Source organism: Mesoplodon bidens (assembly GCF_964165515.1).
Source record: "Mesoplodon bidens genome assembly, chromosome: 2".
In the NCBI taxonomy this organism is placed as follows: Eukaryota; Metazoa; Chordata; class Mammalia; order Artiodactyla; family Ziphiidae; genus Mesoplodon; species Mesoplodon bidens.
The window spans coordinates 30,010,217-30,026,796 of NC_138177.1; the positions used below are offsets into that span (position 1 = coordinate 30,010,217).

General features: G+C 47.6%; 1 protein-coding gene across 2 annotated transcripts; it reads left to right on the forward strand.

Annotated features, from left to right (window-relative positions):
• The first annotated feature begins 1,296 nt into the window (after nucleotides 1-1,296).
• METTL13 (methyltransferase 13, eEF1A N-terminus and K55) lies at nucleotides 1,297-15,979 on the forward strand. Of its 2 annotated transcripts, none has more exons than XM_081225449.1 (8): nucleotides 1,297-1,570; nucleotides 3,366-4,125; nucleotides 5,408-5,607; nucleotides 7,291-7,486; nucleotides 9,913-10,080; nucleotides 11,392-11,607; nucleotides 13,830-13,961; nucleotides 15,512-15,979. In XM_081225449.1, the coding sequence occupies exons 2-8, from the start codon at nucleotides 3,471-3,473 to the stop codon at nucleotides 15,784-15,786; spliced, it is 1,842 nt and encodes a 613-aa protein (XP_081081575.1). In that variant the 5' UTR covers nucleotides 1,297-1,570; nucleotides 3,366-3,470; the 3' UTR covers nucleotides 15,787-15,979. The 2 variants fall into 2 exon arrangements, with proteins under 2 accessions (XP_081081575.1, XP_081081574.1); XM_081225448.1 differs by having other exon boundaries at nucleotides 1,559-1,983.
• Nucleotides 15,980-16,580: the final 601 nt, after the last annotated feature.

The following is a 16,580-nucleotide window of genomic DNA, read 5'->3' on the forward strand; positions in this document are numbered from 1 at the left end:
GAACTTCCTTAGGGTATTTGGATAAGATGAGCATCTGAAAACATAGTACGTTCATTAAATACATAAAATAAGCTGTAGTAACTACTTTTAATGGTTTTTTGTTTTATTTATTTATTTATTTTGGGCTGCATTGGGTCTTCGTTGCTGCACGCGGGTTTTCTCTAGTTGCAGTGAGCCGGGGCTACTCTTCGCTGCGGTGCAGGGGCTTCTCATTGCACTGGCTTTTCTCTTGCTGCCGAGCACAGGCTCTAGGCCCACCGGCTTTAGTAGTTGCAGTATGCAGGCTCAGTAGTCGTGGTGCACAGGTTTAGCTGCTCCTCTGCATGTGGGATTTTCCCAGACCAGGGCTCGAACCTGTCTCCCCTGCACTGGCAGGCAGATTCTTAACCACTGCGCCACCAGGGAAGTCCCAAGTAACTACTTTTAGATGACATCCGAATGACAACCTGAGGCGGCCAATTACCAAAATGAGCCTTAAGTTTTGTTTTTTTTTTAATAGATTTTATTTATTTATTTATTTCGGCTGCATTGGGTCTTCGTTGCTGCACACGGGCTTTCTCTACTTGTGGCGAGCCGGGGCTCCTCTTCGTTGCGGTGCGCGGGCTTCTCACTGCGGCGGCCTCTCCCGTTGCAGAGCACGGACTCTAGGCCTGTGGGTTTCAGTAGTTGTGGCACGTGGGCTCAGTAGTTGTGGCTCGCGGGCTCTAGAGTGCAGGCTCAGTATTTGTGGCGCACGGGCTGAGCCTTAAGTTTTGCACACTGTGCTTTGAGGGAAGGAGGAAGAGGGAGAGGATGCACTTCTGAATAACTGGTTGTTATTCTTTTCCCCTGAATTTCCATGTTGTTACATTATTAACAGTGAAACCCTGGGAATTCTCTGGTAGTCCAGTGGTTAGGACTAGGCGCTCTCACTGCTGGGGCCCCAGCTTCAATCCCTGTTTGGGAAACTAAGATCCTGAAAGCTGAGCACAGCCAAGTGCTACTTTCCTCCAAATTAAACCTGAATTGTACAAGTAAAGTGGTTAAAGTAAGGCGGGGGTGGGGCGGGAGATGCACAAGATAAGCTGGGTTGGGCAGCTTTCTTCTGCTATGGACTGGCTCTACTCATCCCTTGCCTCACTTCCTTCTAATCTACAAGTTTTCCTTTTCTGAGGCCCCTCTCCTCCAGTGTGCCCACCGCCGTCAGCGCTCAGTCCTTATGTGGCTCGTGATCAGAATGGGAGCTCAGAGACGAAAGGAACAAACAGCCTGGGACCCGGGAGCTCTCTTCCAAGGCTGCTGAGAAAGCTCCCCCAGCTCGGTGCTCCGACGCAAGCCTGAGACCGGGACAGCCCAGCTCCCGCCCTGCCCCCGGCCCGTGGCCCCACCCCGCCCCGCTCCGGCTCACGTAAATAAAAGCGCGGCTCCTGCGACGACGCCGCCGGCGTGAGGCGAGCGCGTTGCAGCCAATGACGTGCCGGGACGAAAATCACTGACCAATGAGCTGCTGAGATGGTGTGGACAGCCAACCAATCGTGAAGCCTCGCACCCGGATATGATTGCCGGTTCTGAAACCGAGCTCTGAGGAAGGGTGAGGGCCTCTCCACATGGGTCTGGGGCTTTGGAATGGAACAGGGGGTGAGCGTTTATTAGGTTCAGTGCCTTGCGTGTGCGGTGAGCGTGTAAGGATCACCCCTTTGGGTTTTGAGTGAGGGACAAGTCGATGTGGCTGTTTGTCCGTGGAAAGAACTCCCGCTGCGGTGTCCCAGAACCAGCGCGTGGGGAAACCCCTCGGATGGTACCGCACAGGGAGTAGGAGAGTCTTGAAGACGCAGCTCGAGCAGTGGGAATATGAATCTCTTACCTAAAAGCCCTAAGGAGTTTGGCTCCATTGACTATTGGGAGAAGTTCTTCCAGCAGCGGGGAAAGAAAGCTTTCGAGTGGTATGGAACCTACCTGGAACTGTGCGGGTTGCTGCACAAATATATCAAGCCCAGGGAAAAGGTAAGCGCGGCCGGGCAGCCCTGTGTGTGCCCTGGAAGGTAGGAACTGATAACAGAAATCCTGCACTTGTTTAGACGGTGACAGGCGTGGGCGCCCTAAACGGGCCCATATTTTCAGGATTCTGTGCAACATTCTAGCTAAAAGGTAATTACGGAGTATCCTTTTAAAGGTTTTCAGATAACAGAGCTTCCACCCCCAGATCATTCTTGAATTAATAACCTCACTGGAAGAATGAGTGAGGTTATTAAGAATAACCTCATTTCTTTAGTAGTGCAACCTAGACATCTCCTCCTAGTGAGGAAAGTGTGCTTTTCTATCACTGTGCATCCCCGTGGAGCTGGCAGCACCCGGGGCTTTACTGATAAATGAATCTGTTATCAAATAGTTGTTGTGGGCCCACTGACTTTCAGGCACTGTGTTCAGCCCTTAAGCCACACGAGCATTAAGATATAAATCCTGGGCACATTCCAGAAGTGAAAAGTGCCAAGTACAGTAATAGGAGGTTTGATAGAGGTGGAAGTAGGGAAGGAAGAAGGGTAGAAAACGAAGATTTGAGGAGGAAGCTTTAAGAGCCAAACCTTATGCTGGGTGCTGTGTGTGTGTGTGTGTTTGCTCAGTCATTGAATTCTCATAATAAACCTTGAGGTGAGTGGTAATTCACGAATTCTAAAGATGAGGAAACTAAGGCTCTGAGAGCCAGTTTCTTGTCCAAGATCATACATGTAGTAAGTGGTCGTGTGGGGATTTAAACTTAGATCCACCTAGCTCCAAAGCTTATGCACTTGTCATTGTACGATGCTTTTCCAGAGATGGTGATATCAGGGCAGAATTCTGAAGGATCAATGGGAGATTCCTCCACAGAGAGGGAGGCAACAACCTGTGTTTTAAGTTTGGCTTCAGAAAATAGCAGAATATCATGAGTTGGAGCCAAGGCATGAGTGGAATAGGATTATGCCAGACCTAGGTTTTCAACAGTAAAACAAATAGGAGATTTCAGTTATAACTACTGTATTTGGATTCTGTGACTTCCTGTCAATTCCTGAATAATAAATTCTTGATTCAGAGAAAAGAACAACCATGATTGGTTTGTTCCTGCAATTGATTAATAAACTCTTGATTCAGAGAAAAGAACAACCCCGGTTAGTTTGTTTCTGCATAACTTGCACTGTTATAGCGGAATGTGGTTTGTTACGAGTGAGTTCTTCTAATCAGTGGTGTTTCAAGATGGAGCCTAGAATCCACTTTGTAATGGTGCTCTCTCATGGCATAGCATCTTCGCCCTCTGAAAACATACAGCAGCCAGGGTGAGACTTGATTCCTTGAAGTGTCTGAAGCTCATTCCCTTGCCTTGATCACCTCCATCTTGTTTTCTTTCCCCCTAGGTGCTGGTGATTGGGTGTGGTAACTCAGAGCTAAGCGAGCAGCTGTATGACGTGGGCTATCAGGATATAGTGAACATTGACATCAGTGAGGTCGTCATCAAGCAAATGAAGGAACGCAATGCCAGCCGACGGCCCCAGATGAGCTTCTTGAAGATGGACATGACACAGATGGAGTTTCCCGATGCCTCATTCCAGGTGGTGTTGGACAAGGGCACCCTGGACGCTGTCCTGACAGATGAGGAGGAGAAGACGCTGCAGCAGGTGGACAGGATGCTGGCTGAGGTTGGCCGTGTCCTGCAGGTGGGCGGTCGCTACCTCTGCATCTCCCTGGCTCAGGCTCACATCCTGAAGAAAGCAGTGGGTCACTTCTCTCGGGAGGGGTGGATGGTGAGGGTGCACCAGGTGACCAACAGCCAAGACCAGCTGTTGGAAACAGAGCCTCGGTTCTCCTTGCCTGTCTTTGCCTTCATCATGACCAAGTTCAGGCCGGTCCCTGGCTCTGCCCTTCAGATCTTTGAGCTGTGTGCTCAGGAGCAGGGCAAGCCTGTGCGGCTGGAGAGTGCCGAGCAGCTGGCTGAGGCGGTGCGGGAGCGGCAGCAGTATGCCTGGCTGTGCAGCCAGCTGTACCGCAAGGCCGGGCTGGGGAGTGTGTCTCTGGACTTGTGCAGTGGGGACACGGGGGAGCCACGCTACACCCTCCACGTGGTGGACAGCCCCACTGTGAAACCATCGCGGGACAGTCATTTTGCCATTTTCATCAGTGAGTTGGGATTGCTCCCTCTCTTCCCTGGAGGGGGCTGGCTTACAGGGGCTGGGGCTGGGGCTTTGGCGGATGGGTATGCCTTGGCTGGTTTTATCTTGCAGGGGGCGGTGCTTGAAGAGGTTAGACTGGACAAGGCATGAGGAAGGGGGAGCTGCCTGCTTGGATTTGAGGTTTATTTCTTCTCATCTTCCATTGCAAAGGCTTGAAGTAATACAGATACATTTAGGCAGGTCACACATTTGTAGAGATGTTAGTCACTCACTTTGTAACAAGGAGTAGTGGAAACAACGGGAGTCCCAGCCTTGTAGCCTGTAAGCTGTGTGACCTGGGGAAGTGTCTGTGTGTCTCTGCTGAATTTAGAGACAGTACAGAGTAGTAGCTAAAAAAGTGAGCTCTGGAACCAGACTATTTAGTTTCCAGTCCTGGCTCAGTCGCTTCCTGGTGGTAGTGGACAAGTTAGTGTTCTTTCTGTGCCTCAGTTTCTTCATCTATAAAGTGAGATCTTAACTGTGTAATTGTGAGAAGTGTAAAAGCTCTTTGAATGGTGCCTGGCACATGGTAAGTTTTACAGATGTTAGTGTTATTATTGAAAGGGGTAAATGATACCAGATTCACCTTAGTAATGATCAAAAGAGGTAGTATGAGGAAATGCTTTCAAAAGTAGAATATTCTAGACAACGTGAGGTGGTGATACATCATGCTGGTAATTTGTTTCCTGACATCAAATCCATTTTTCCAAGTATTTCCTTATCCTAACTGTGCACCTGTGAGAACTAATAGCACAGCGGATACGAGCATGGAGTCTGGGGCTGGACTGCCTGGGGTTGAGCCCTAGCTTCGCAGTTATGAGCTGTGTGAACTTGGGCAAATAATGTAACTTCTGTGTCTTAATTTCCTCATTTATAAAATGGGAATAATAATAATACTCCCTGCATCTTGGGCTATTATGAGGATTTGATTAGTTTCTGTTTGTGAACTGCTTGGAATAATGCCTGGCACGTAAGAAGTGTTAGCATTATTGCTATTTTTCTTGCACTAGGTACTTGCCTCCCTCCCCTTACATACACGCTCACACTTCTTTTCTATGCTGGGTCCTGCCATGGGTCAGATGGCAGCTTTGCTGTGGACATTGTTGACTGGGGATTGATAGCCCCTCAGTTGGTCACAGTTGGAAGGGTTGCTGGGCTTGGGTAGGGGCTGGCTCTCTGCCACATGGGGCATATTGGTTGTGGGCTTGAACTTTTCCCAGGACTCCCTGTCAACAAATGCCTCTTTCTAGTCCCCCAGGGTCGGGAGACCGAGTGGCTCTTTGGCATGGAGGAGGGCCGGAAGCAACTGGCAGCCAGTGCAGGCTTCAGGAGGCTGATCACAGTGGCCCTTCACCGAGGTCAGCAGTACGAAGGCATGGACAGCATCCAGGCCGAGCTGTCAGCCAGAGTCATGGAGCTGGCCCCGGCCGGGATGCCCGCCCAGCAGCAGGTAACAAAGCTTTGGTAGCAGCTTTCAGGGTCTCTGGAGAAGTCATATTAGTAGCCAGGAAGGCAGAGGGTATCTTGGCAGAAGCTAGGACTAGGGTCTGTGACCCTAGTCTGTTCCTGGAGGGCATGTCAGCAGCTAAGAGCTAAGTGAGCAGAAGTTATGTCCCAGGCAGTGAGTGGAAGGTGAGCGGTTGCCCTTATTGAGACCCCCAGTAGCATCTGTGCCTCTGAGGCCACTCGGATGGCATGAAGGAAGTGCTCTCCACCTTGCAGGCTCCAGCTCTGCACACTGCAGCTTACTCAGGCTGTATTTCTCCTAACTCACTTTGCTCAGGATTTCCTTGGCCATTTTGCTTCTTAGAACCATCATTATGTGAGGTAGAATGGGAAAGGGCCAAAACAGCTCAGCTTAATTTTCAGGATATTAACATTGCTGGTTTGATGTTCCACTGGGAAGGAAACGGAAGGTTTTTGCCAAAATGTTGATACGGTATTATCAGTTGTCGCCATCTGTCTTGTACTATCCTGCTCACAAGACGGTAATTGATAGGTGACTTTATTGCAAGGGCTTTATAGAAAGGAGTTTATCCTTCTTGATAGATGGGAAAGACAAGGTACCTGGAAGCTTAATGCTCTAGTAACAGAACTAAAAAGAAGAACCCAGGCTCCTGGGTTCCCAGCCTGTGGTTCTGCCCACTAGGCTGGCTTGTGCTTATAGATGAATATGTATTTGATGCTTTCTGGAAGACTTTGGGGTTGGTGTCCCATCAGAGAGACCCAGATCCTGTGGGAGGCTTATTTGTGACTTTCTCTCAACAGTGCCTACACCTCGGCAAAGTCAGGAGTCCCTCATGATTATTAAATACTCTTGTAAGTCTTTAAAAAGAAATAAATGTGAAGATTGGGAAGGGAGTGGAAAAGTTTAGGGGAAAAATGTATTTTTTCCTCCTAATTTTTTCTTCTGTTTAGAAGAATGCAGAAAAAAGTTGAGAATAACTGGGGGAAGGGAGACACTTCGCCACATTTGGAGTGGTTGCTTTCCCCATGGATTTTAATATCTTTATCCCTATTCAGATTCCTTCTCTCATGATTCTAGTCCCTTCATGAGGCTTCCTTCTAGCTTTCATTGTCTTGGACTATTGAAAGTCCTTTTAAGGATTACTGTTGAGAAACTCATATTTTTCTTGTGGAGAACCAACTGCATTTCACGAATGGTTTGGGGAATCTTTAGTTGTTCAGTTGGTTTTCAAAAAGGTCAGTTAGGGGGCTTCCCTGGTGGCGCAGTGGTTGAGAATCCGCCTGCCGACGCAGGGGACACGGGTTCATGCCCCGGTCTGGGAAGATCCCACATGCCGCAGAGCGGCTAGGCCCGTGAGCCATGGCCGCTGAGCCTGAGCATCCGGAGCCTGTGCTCCACAGCAGGAGAGGCCACAACGGTGAGAGGCCCGCGTACTGCAAAAAAAAAAAAAAAAAAAGAAAGAAAACAAAAAGGTCAGTTAAACCTTTTGAGATCTAGTCAAACACCCCAGAAGAATACTTTAACAAAATGGCAAATCTTCGAAGTTGTTGCTGCTCAGAACCTTGGTGTGGGGATTCTTCACATACACACAAAGGGAAGGGATTATAATTTCTCGTGTTTCTCAGTTGAGCTGGTGTTTTCACCACATCTCTGCTCTTCCTTCAGGTACCCTTCCTGTCTGTGGGTGGGGACATCGGGGTCCGGACTGTTCAGCACCAAGATTGCAGCCCTTTGAGTGGCGACTACGTCGTCGAGGACGTGCAGGGGGATGACAAGCGCTACTTTCGGCGGCTGATCTTCCTCAGCAACAGGAACGTGGTGCAGTCAGAAGCCAGGCTGCTGCAGGATGTGTCTCACAGAGGTGAGGCGGCATGGGCACAGGGGTGGGGCCCACGTGGACGTGGTATGGACAGTTTGGCGTGGTCAGAAAGACCTGGGAGCTTGGTGGAGCTGTAGGACAGACCCGGATACCTGTGATCAGAGGCACATGGCTCTGTGGGTTGTCCTCTTATCACCTGGGCTCTTAGAGTGTGAGTGGCGATGAACAGAAGGGAGGTCGACGTTCTGTTACTGAGCAAAGCCTGACTCTGCACTGATAAGGAACCGGGGTGGTGGTTTACCAGACAAATGTGATAATCACTTTAATGCCTGCAGTTCAAAGAGTATGTGTTTTACAAGTTGCTCCATATAGGTCTGTATATTAATTCAGTAGGCCTGCCCTCCTCCATGGGGCCACCTCCTAGCACCTGTTTTAGAGGGTTGTACAGTTGGTGGGTGCCCTAGAGGTCACCTAGTCTGGTAGAACTTTCTGCAGTGAAGGAAATGTTTAATACCCAGTTAGCTGCCCAGGGTGGCAGCCATGAACCATATGTGGCTACCGAGCACTGTGACTAAGGAACTGAATCTTTAACCTTTTTTAATTCTGATGAACTTACATTTAAATTTAAATGGCCACAAGTGGCGCATGGCTACAGGCTTTGACAGGGTAGATCTCTACCATGTTCTCTCTTTTTTAAAAAATTAATTAATTTATTTATTTATTTTTGGCTGCGTCGGGTCTTCGTTGCTGTGCGTGGGCTTTCTCTAGCTGTGGCGAGCGGGGGCTACTCTTCGTTGTGGTGTCCAGGCTTCTCATTGCGGTGGCCTCTCTTGTTGCAGAGCATGGGCTCTAGGTGCGTGGGCTTCAGTAGTTGTGGCACACGGGCTCAGTAGTTGTGGCATGCAGGCTCTAGAGCACAGGCTCAGTAGTTGTGGCACATGGGCTTAGTTGCTCTGCGGCATGTGGGATCTTCCCGGACCAGGGATCAAACCCGTGTCCCCTGCATTGGCAGGCGGATTCTTAACCACTGCACCACCAGGGAATCCCCCCACCATGTTCTCTTTTAAGTGGTCTCCCAGGTGCTGCTCAGAAACACCCACTAATGGGGAGAGCAATCGTTTGTTTATTTTCTCGGGGCATTATATGTTTGCATTATAAAAGTAATACTGACTCATTGTAATCAATCACAGATCACATGTATAGAGTAGAAAAATATTCCTCCCCACCGCTTCTCCAGTATAACTTCCCTTTAGAGGCACAGAGAGTCAGGCTTGGAATCTGAAATTGCCTCTCGTGATTGCCGGTCATTCCCTTTGCCTGATGATGCTGTCCTGTTGGCAAGGCCATCTGGAAGGAGGGTGAAAAAGGGAGAATTCAGAACCTCATGAGGTCATGGGTTTGCCCACAGCTCAGGATCAGGTTATTCTCAGCAGGATGGTCTCCTCTTGAGGGGTGTCCCCTGGTCATGTGCACCCATATTTGTTGGGTTCCTGTGCTGTCATTGGGTCACTTGGGCTGCAGGTTGGTTCAGTTTCATCTCACTGAAAGCTCAGTAAAAGTGCTTCAAAGAACATTTTGCCCTCCAATTTGGGTTTTGGCTTTTATCCCCACTGTTATCAAGCCTTCTTAGTATCACTTAATTCTTAGGGGAATGATTTCCCTCATGGAAGTATTGGTGAGCAAGAAGGAGAATGTGTTAAAAAGCAATTTAACATCTCTGAAAAGCACGCTGCCACTTACATTACAGTACCCAGTGGTGCAGCTGGTCCCCAGGAAAACCCCAGAGCCATCTGTTCACTCTTTCCTGGAGCAGTTGAGGGAGTAGGTAGGGGGAGCGTAGAGGGGCCAGCTGCTGCAGACAGGTAGTCCCAGGTTCAAATCCTGGCTGCATTGCCTACTGATTTGGGCCTAATTAATAACTCTTCAGATCTTCAGTTTTTCCATCTGCCAGGAATTGGAATAAGAGCATTGATATAGGGTTGTTTCAAAGCTACAAGAGTAAAAGTCCTAGTATAGTAATTGGCATAGAGGAGGTAGTTGGAAACTAAGTCCTTTTTCCCCTAAAAGAACTGATGAATAAACTTCTCACCTGTTAGTGGCTTTATATTTCCCAGAGGAGAGGTACTAGTACTCCTCACTTGAGTTTTCCCAGTGTTCTGAGTTTTGGGGTGTTTCTTTGCCACTTCCCTTTTCTGACTCTCTGGTGTATGTTAAATGTTTAACAACCATCTCTTTGGGGAAAAAAGCCATGATATGCAGTTTGCCCATTTCTGTGGCATAAAAATGGCCACCATGGCCAGATTTCAAGCCACCAACATGTCAGCCAGTTCACAAAATTCCTGCATATTTCACAATTGGGTTCTCGAGTCTCATCAAACCAGTTGCAGCATACTGCTGCTGGTGTGCCTTACTTTCCAAGGAGTAGTGTACCACGCATATGACTTCATTCATCTCTGTCTGTGATCCAGCCCAGAAGAAACGGAAAAAGGACAGGAAGAAGCAGCGGCCTGCTGATACTCCAGAGGATCTCCCTGCAGCTCCGGGGCAGTCCATTGATAAGAGTTACCTGTGCTGTGAACACCATAAAGCCATGATTGCCGGCCTTGCCCTGCTGAGAAACCCGGAGCTTCTCCTAGGTGAGGGGGTCGCCACTGCCTTCCACAGGAGGGAACATGTAAGATTACAGAGGTAATCAGTGTCAGCTGCCTTGCAGTTTAAGAACCATGATTATAGACCAACAGATGCACATATAGTCATGTCTTTCTTATTCCCAACCATCTTCTACATTCATGAACATCCAAATAACTTTTCCTTCAAACTCAAATTGTTTGAAACAGCTACACGTGCTGATGCCTAAATTTTTTTCCTCTATTCATTTATTTTAATAATCAGTATAAAATAAACTATACTCAGTTTAAAAAGTTAATGTATAAAATACATTCAGTGAGATCTGTAAAGTATACAGATCTTAAGTTGTTCAGCTTGATGAATTTTTGCACATGCATTTACCCATGTAACCAGATGGAATATTTAAAAATCACATCTCTGGAGAAATATACCTGTGCACTTTAGGAGAATTTCTGGCTTTTCAGTGATGCATTATTTGAGTACTAGATGCAATTCTATCTTGAATTTCTACTTAAAAAAAAAAAAAACCATTGTATGAATAGTACAGTCATAGCCTTATCACTAATAATAGGTTTGGATCTGACCACAGTAGCAAAAATGTTCATGATTCTGTCTACTCTTGTAACTGTCTTCACCCAAAGTCCCTAAGTATGTCTTACTGGAACATGCTGTACATTTGATCTATCTTAGTGTTGATGTATGTCCCTAGAGTCTCAGTTCTTCCATTCAATCCTCAGGATCTGTCTCCTTTTGGTGATTCTTTCTTGTTTCTTACCTTCCTTTCATTCCCTGTGGTTGCTGTGGTTTTTCTGTGCTTGTGTGTAGGATTTGGGCCTTTGTTTTCCTGTGGTTTCTGGAACTTGGGTGGATTGCCCTCACTTGGTGACTGTGTCTGAGAAGGCAGTGTGGCCTTTGAGTTGAAAGCTGAGCAGAGGGCATCACATCTACACTCCCTGTGATCATAAACAAGATGTTGGCCATTGTCCCTCCCGTTTCCTAGAGGGGTTTAATAATGCTTATGGTGGGAGTTATTGCTATAATGTCAGCTGAGTGCTTTGGGATCTTTAAGGGGCCCTAATAATAATACACTGGTTCATCTTCTGGATCTAGTAAAGGAAGGATTGTGAGGCCAGGGTTGAGTTTTCAGATGTTAAATTGACTCCCGAATTTCTAGAAAGAGGCAAGGGAGGCCAGGTCTCTAAATCTTGTTTCCCCTGGGCAGCACCAATGATCTGACTCCCTCTTTTGCCCTCCCCAGGTGTGGTACAAAACTTTACAGTGAGCAGGTGGTAAAATGATGCTTTTATTCTTTATTACAGAGACCCCACTGGGATTGTTGGTGGTAGGCTTGGGTGGGGGCAGCCTCCCCCTTTTTGTCCACGATCATTTCCCAAAGTCCTGCATCGATGCTGTGGAGATCGACCCCTCCATGTTGCAAGTGGCCACTCAGTGGTTTGGCTTCTCCCAGAGCGACCGTATGAAGGTCCACATCGCGGATGGCCTGGACTATATTACCAGCCTGGCAGAAGAGGAAGGTACGGCTACTGGAGAATTTGGAGGGGCGTTGAGGGAGGATTGATCCGAGGTTGTCAGGCCTGCAAGGGCCTCTAGAACTCATCTCTCAGAGGGCAGCATCGGCATCATCCCAGTCTTTCACCAGTTCATTTGTTCATTCATTTGTTGACAGTTATTCAATAAATATAGAGTGTCAACCACATGCTCAGTACTCTTAGGGGTTGGGCTATGGCAACAAGCAAAACAGACCGTTTCCTGCCCTAATGACGCTAACAAACGAGTGGGCTTCCCTTCTGAATCTCTTCTGACCCTGTAACCTTGCCACTTTCTCATCATCCCAGGAAACCCAGAATCTGTATCTGAGTGAGGAAAAGGGGAAGAAACATTGCGGGGGGAGTGTTGGGAAGTTGTTTTGTAAACCTTTCAGCTAGAGGTGAAGCCAGAAACAGAGCAAAACAGCATTCATGTAGATGAGTGGTTCTAAACCTCAGGGACAATGTCTGCAGGCACTTTTTTGTTGTAACCATTAGGTACAGGTGTTTCTGGCATCTAGTGGGTAGAGACCAAGGATGCTGCTCAACATCCTACAATGCACAGGACAGCCACTGATGATAAAGAATTATCTAGCCCAAATGTCAATAGTGCTGAGGTTAAACCATGATGCAGGTGTTAGTGGGAATTCCAGTAGCCCTGCTGCTCCTGGAATTAAGGCTCCATTTTGCTATAATAATTTGTATCCCAGACTTGGACAAAAGGCATATTAATGTTTTACAGTAGCTCCCCTGATCCTTCTGCAGCTTAATATGTGGGCTTCTGATGACTGATGCTTTGAAGAACATGAGCCCCTCTGGGAGAAGTCAGTTAGGTTGGTTCAGTCCTACGTGAACCTGGGGAGCCCAGGCCACACATCCTTCCTGGTCTGCTCATTCTATAATAGATGCTCTGGTTCTCGCTGGGTTAGAGTATCTTCCAAGAAGGGTGTGGCAAAACGGGATGCCTGGGGTAAGTGTTTCGGTGCTGGGATGGACAGATGCTGTCTTATGTAATTGCAAACTGAACTTAACTCTATCAGAGTTTCACAGGTTCACTCTCTGAGACTGGGACCAGTCTGGGGTCCCAGGGCTGATACATGTGAAGCACTTAAAACAGTGCCAGGCACATGGTAGGTACTCAATCCGTGATGTGCTGCTGTTGTTATTACCTCTAAGTCAGTTTTGAACAGCCCTGGCCTTCGTCTTAACAACAACCTTTTGGATTGTTGGAGGTCTCAGTGCCACAAATGTGGGCCTTGGTTGTCCTTGGACTTTGATGAGCCAACATGTTGTGCTCTTGAAGAAACCAAAGTCAGATCTGTGCTATGAACAGTGATGGACATGCTGTAGTCCTAAGTAAATACATATTTATCGAATAATCATTAGCATTGTCTCGAAGTCTGCCCAAAACAAATCATTAGTATCTCAGGCCTACCCCTTGTAAAAACTAACATTATAGTAAGGAGTGGATCAGATTCATGGTCAGTTCTTTCTCACCCATTGAGCGAAATCAGTTCTTTCTTGAGCCAGTAATTGTTCAAGCAGCTAGAAAAGATATGCTAACTTTAATTTGGGAACATTTTCTCCTAGGAGGCAACGTATGCTGTTTCCAGAGTTAAGTTAAAGTTATCATTTTCAGGTTCAGCCCTTAAAGGCAGAGGCAGCTGCTTTGTCTACATCAATGGTTCTCAACTCTTGACTATATTTATTTCGAATCACCTGGGGAGCTTAAGAAAAGTACACCGGAGGCTTCGCATCTCCCCTCCCATCTGTTCCTCGCCACCCCAGGGTTTTAACTCTGTTGATTAGGAGTGGAGCCCAGGTTCTCTGAATCTTTAGAATTTTCCCATTTGACTCTAATGTTCTGTCAGGATTGAAAATCACTGTATAGATGGACTCTTAACCAAGCAGTAATCCTGCTGGAGTGGACCCCAGTAATGTGTGTCTGTGGAAAGGGCTTTAAAATGTGGAGGAAGAAGGTGAGATGAAGGATCCATCTTCGACGTGGAGTACTCACAGCAGAACGCTGATGATGTGCCTCCTCTGGACTGTGACATTAGTGCCCTTACAAGCAAACCACATCCTCCATGCCATCCTTCTGACTTAGCCACCTGTGCCCACCACAGGTCATGGAGGAGATGTGGTGGAGGAATGTAAATGGTGTTATTTTATCCAGCAGAGACAAAGACTCGTTTGCTTCTCGTTCCCAGCACGACCTCACTACGATGTCATAATGTTTGATGTGGACAGTAAGGACCCAACCCTGGGAATGAGTTGTCCACCCCCAGCGTTTGTGGCCCAGCCTTTCCTGCAGAAGGTCAAAAGCATCTTGACTCCTGAAGGTATGAAGAACAGAAGGTTGGGGAGGGAGAAGGGATGGGCCCTTTAAGGAGATTTTTCTTTTTAATGAAAAATGCACGTATCATAAGTGTGTACCTTGATAGGTTTCCCCAAATTGAACATATTTCTTTTCTTTTTTTTTTTTTTTTTAAGAAGATGTTGGGGGTAGGAGTTTATTGATTTATTTATTTATTTTTGCTGTGTTGGGTCTTCGTTTCTGTGCGAGGGCTTTCTCCAGTTGTGGCAAGCGGGGGCCACTCTTCATCGCGGTGCGCAGGCCTCTCACTATCGCGGCCTCTCTTTTTGCGGAGCGCAGGCTCCAGACGCGCAGGCTCAGTACCTGTGGCTCACGGGCCTAGTTGCTCCGCGGCATGTGGGATCTTCCCAGACCAGGGCTCGAACCCGTGTCTCCTGCATTAGCAGGCAGACTCTCAACCACTGCGCCACCAGGGAAGCCCTGAACATATTTCTTTACCAGCACCAAACACCGAACATTTCCAGTGCCCCAGAAGTCCACCTCTTACCTCCTTTCAGCAACTTGTCCTCTCAAGGATAGCCACTATCTTCACTTCTATCAGCACAGCTTAGTTTTGCCCATACGGAATGTTCTCTGTTTCCTTCACTCAGCATGATGTTTGTGAGATTCACGCATAGTGTTGTGTTGACACTGGGTGATACACAATTTATTTCTCCATTCTGCTTTTGGCATTTGGGTTGTTTCCTATTTGGGGCTTTTATAAGAAGTGTTGCCATTAACGTTCTAGTAGATGCCTTTTGGGGAAGTGTGTGTGCAGGTCTGTTGGGCATAGATGTAGGGCTAGAATTGCTGGATCACAGATTATGCATATGTTCAGTTGTTGTAGATGCTGCCACACAAAGTAGTTGTAGCAATTCACATCCCCACCAGCATGGTGGCGCTAGTGACCATTTGAATTCTTCCCACATGCCCTGGACTGGGCAGTATGTGATTTCATCTTCATAGCAGCCTGTTTTCAGATGAGGAAACTGAGGTAGAGACTTGTCAGGGTGACACAAGATAAGAGCTAGGGCTCCAACCCTGACCCTTGTGACTTGAAAGCTGAAGCTCTTTATCCTTACGTTCACTGGCTCCCAGGTATTTTCATTTGGCTAAGGTACTGTGGTGAACAGAGTTGATTTAGAACCCTTAATTGTCACCAGTGAAGGCATGTGATATATGTGTCAAGAACATAATCTCTCTGTGGAATTGCTACATTCTTACTTGGGGGTATGTATTCTTTCTCAAAGCAATCCTTTGTGAAACTGAAGCATGGAGAATGGTAACATTTGTTAGCAGCACAAAAGAGCAAGAAATTAGCTTGAAGTTTTCTTATGATTCACGCATCCCCCATGCTTTTCTCTTCCTGCCTTTGTACGCTGTGTGTTCTCTGCAAAGTCACTGCCGCTGTAGGTGTGTTCCTTGGTCCACCAGCCTCCCTGGGGCAAGAATGGCTGTATTCCTCAGAGCTGAACCTTGTCTCCAGCGTGTCCCCTGAACCACAGTCATTCTGACCCTTTCCTCCCCACCCTACAGGAGTCTTTGTCCTCAACCTCGTGTGCCGAGACCCAGGGCTGAAGGACTCAGTGCTGGTTGGGCTCAAGGCGGTGTTCCCCCTCCTGTATGTCCGGCGAATTGAGGGTGAAGTAAACGAGATCCTGTTCTGTCAGCCGCACCCTGAGCGGAAACTTGCCACGCCAGAGCTGCTGGAAATGGCCCAGGCCTTGGAGCAAACCCTGAGGAAGCCTGGAAAGGGCTGGGATGACACGTACGTCCTGTCAGACATGCTCAAAACTGTGAAGATTGTGTGATTGTCAGGACCAGGCAGTCCTCTCAGCTTCCTGCCAGACTGACCTTGGGCTCCTGGCCTACCAGAGATTGAAGAAATATAATGCACAATACTTTTTAAGCCTTGTATTTTTCTTAGTTTCATACTCCCCTGCATGCGACCTCCAGCTTGGTGAGGTTGCCTGAAGATCTGGGAAAATAAAAAAGTCCTTTCCATCCTGTCTTCTTCCGTACTGCTTGGGTTAATTGCCTTTGCTTCCTTTACTGTGTCCTTGAGTAGGAGTCCTGCCAGAGCCCCCATCAGGTGTTATGCCTTAACGAGCATGCCCCAAGCTCCTTAGGACTGGAGACAATCAAATGTGATTGCTGGTTTGCTTTACTTTCTCCTTCTCTTGGTCCTAAAGGAACAATCTCAAGTGAGATAGCAGAACATTCTGTGCCAAAAGACTATAAATAGAGTAGGATCATTTAAGAGAACATCTACGCTGTCTCCCTACAGATGGAACAGCTGCTGACACGGTCCCAAGTTTTTTTTTAATATAAATTTATTTATTTATTTATTTTTGGCTGTGTTGGGTCTTCCTTGCGGCCAGCGGAGGCTACTCTTCGTTGCAGTGTGCGGGCTTCTCATTGCAGTGGCTTCTCCTGTTGCAGAGCACGGGCTCTAGGCATGCGGGCTTCAGTAGTTGTGGCACGTGGGCTCAGTAGTTGTAGCTCGTGGGCTCTGGAGCATAGGCTCAGTAGCTGTGGCACACGGGCTTAGTTGCTCCGTGGCATGTGGGATCTTCCTGGACCAGGGCTCGAACCCATGTCCCCT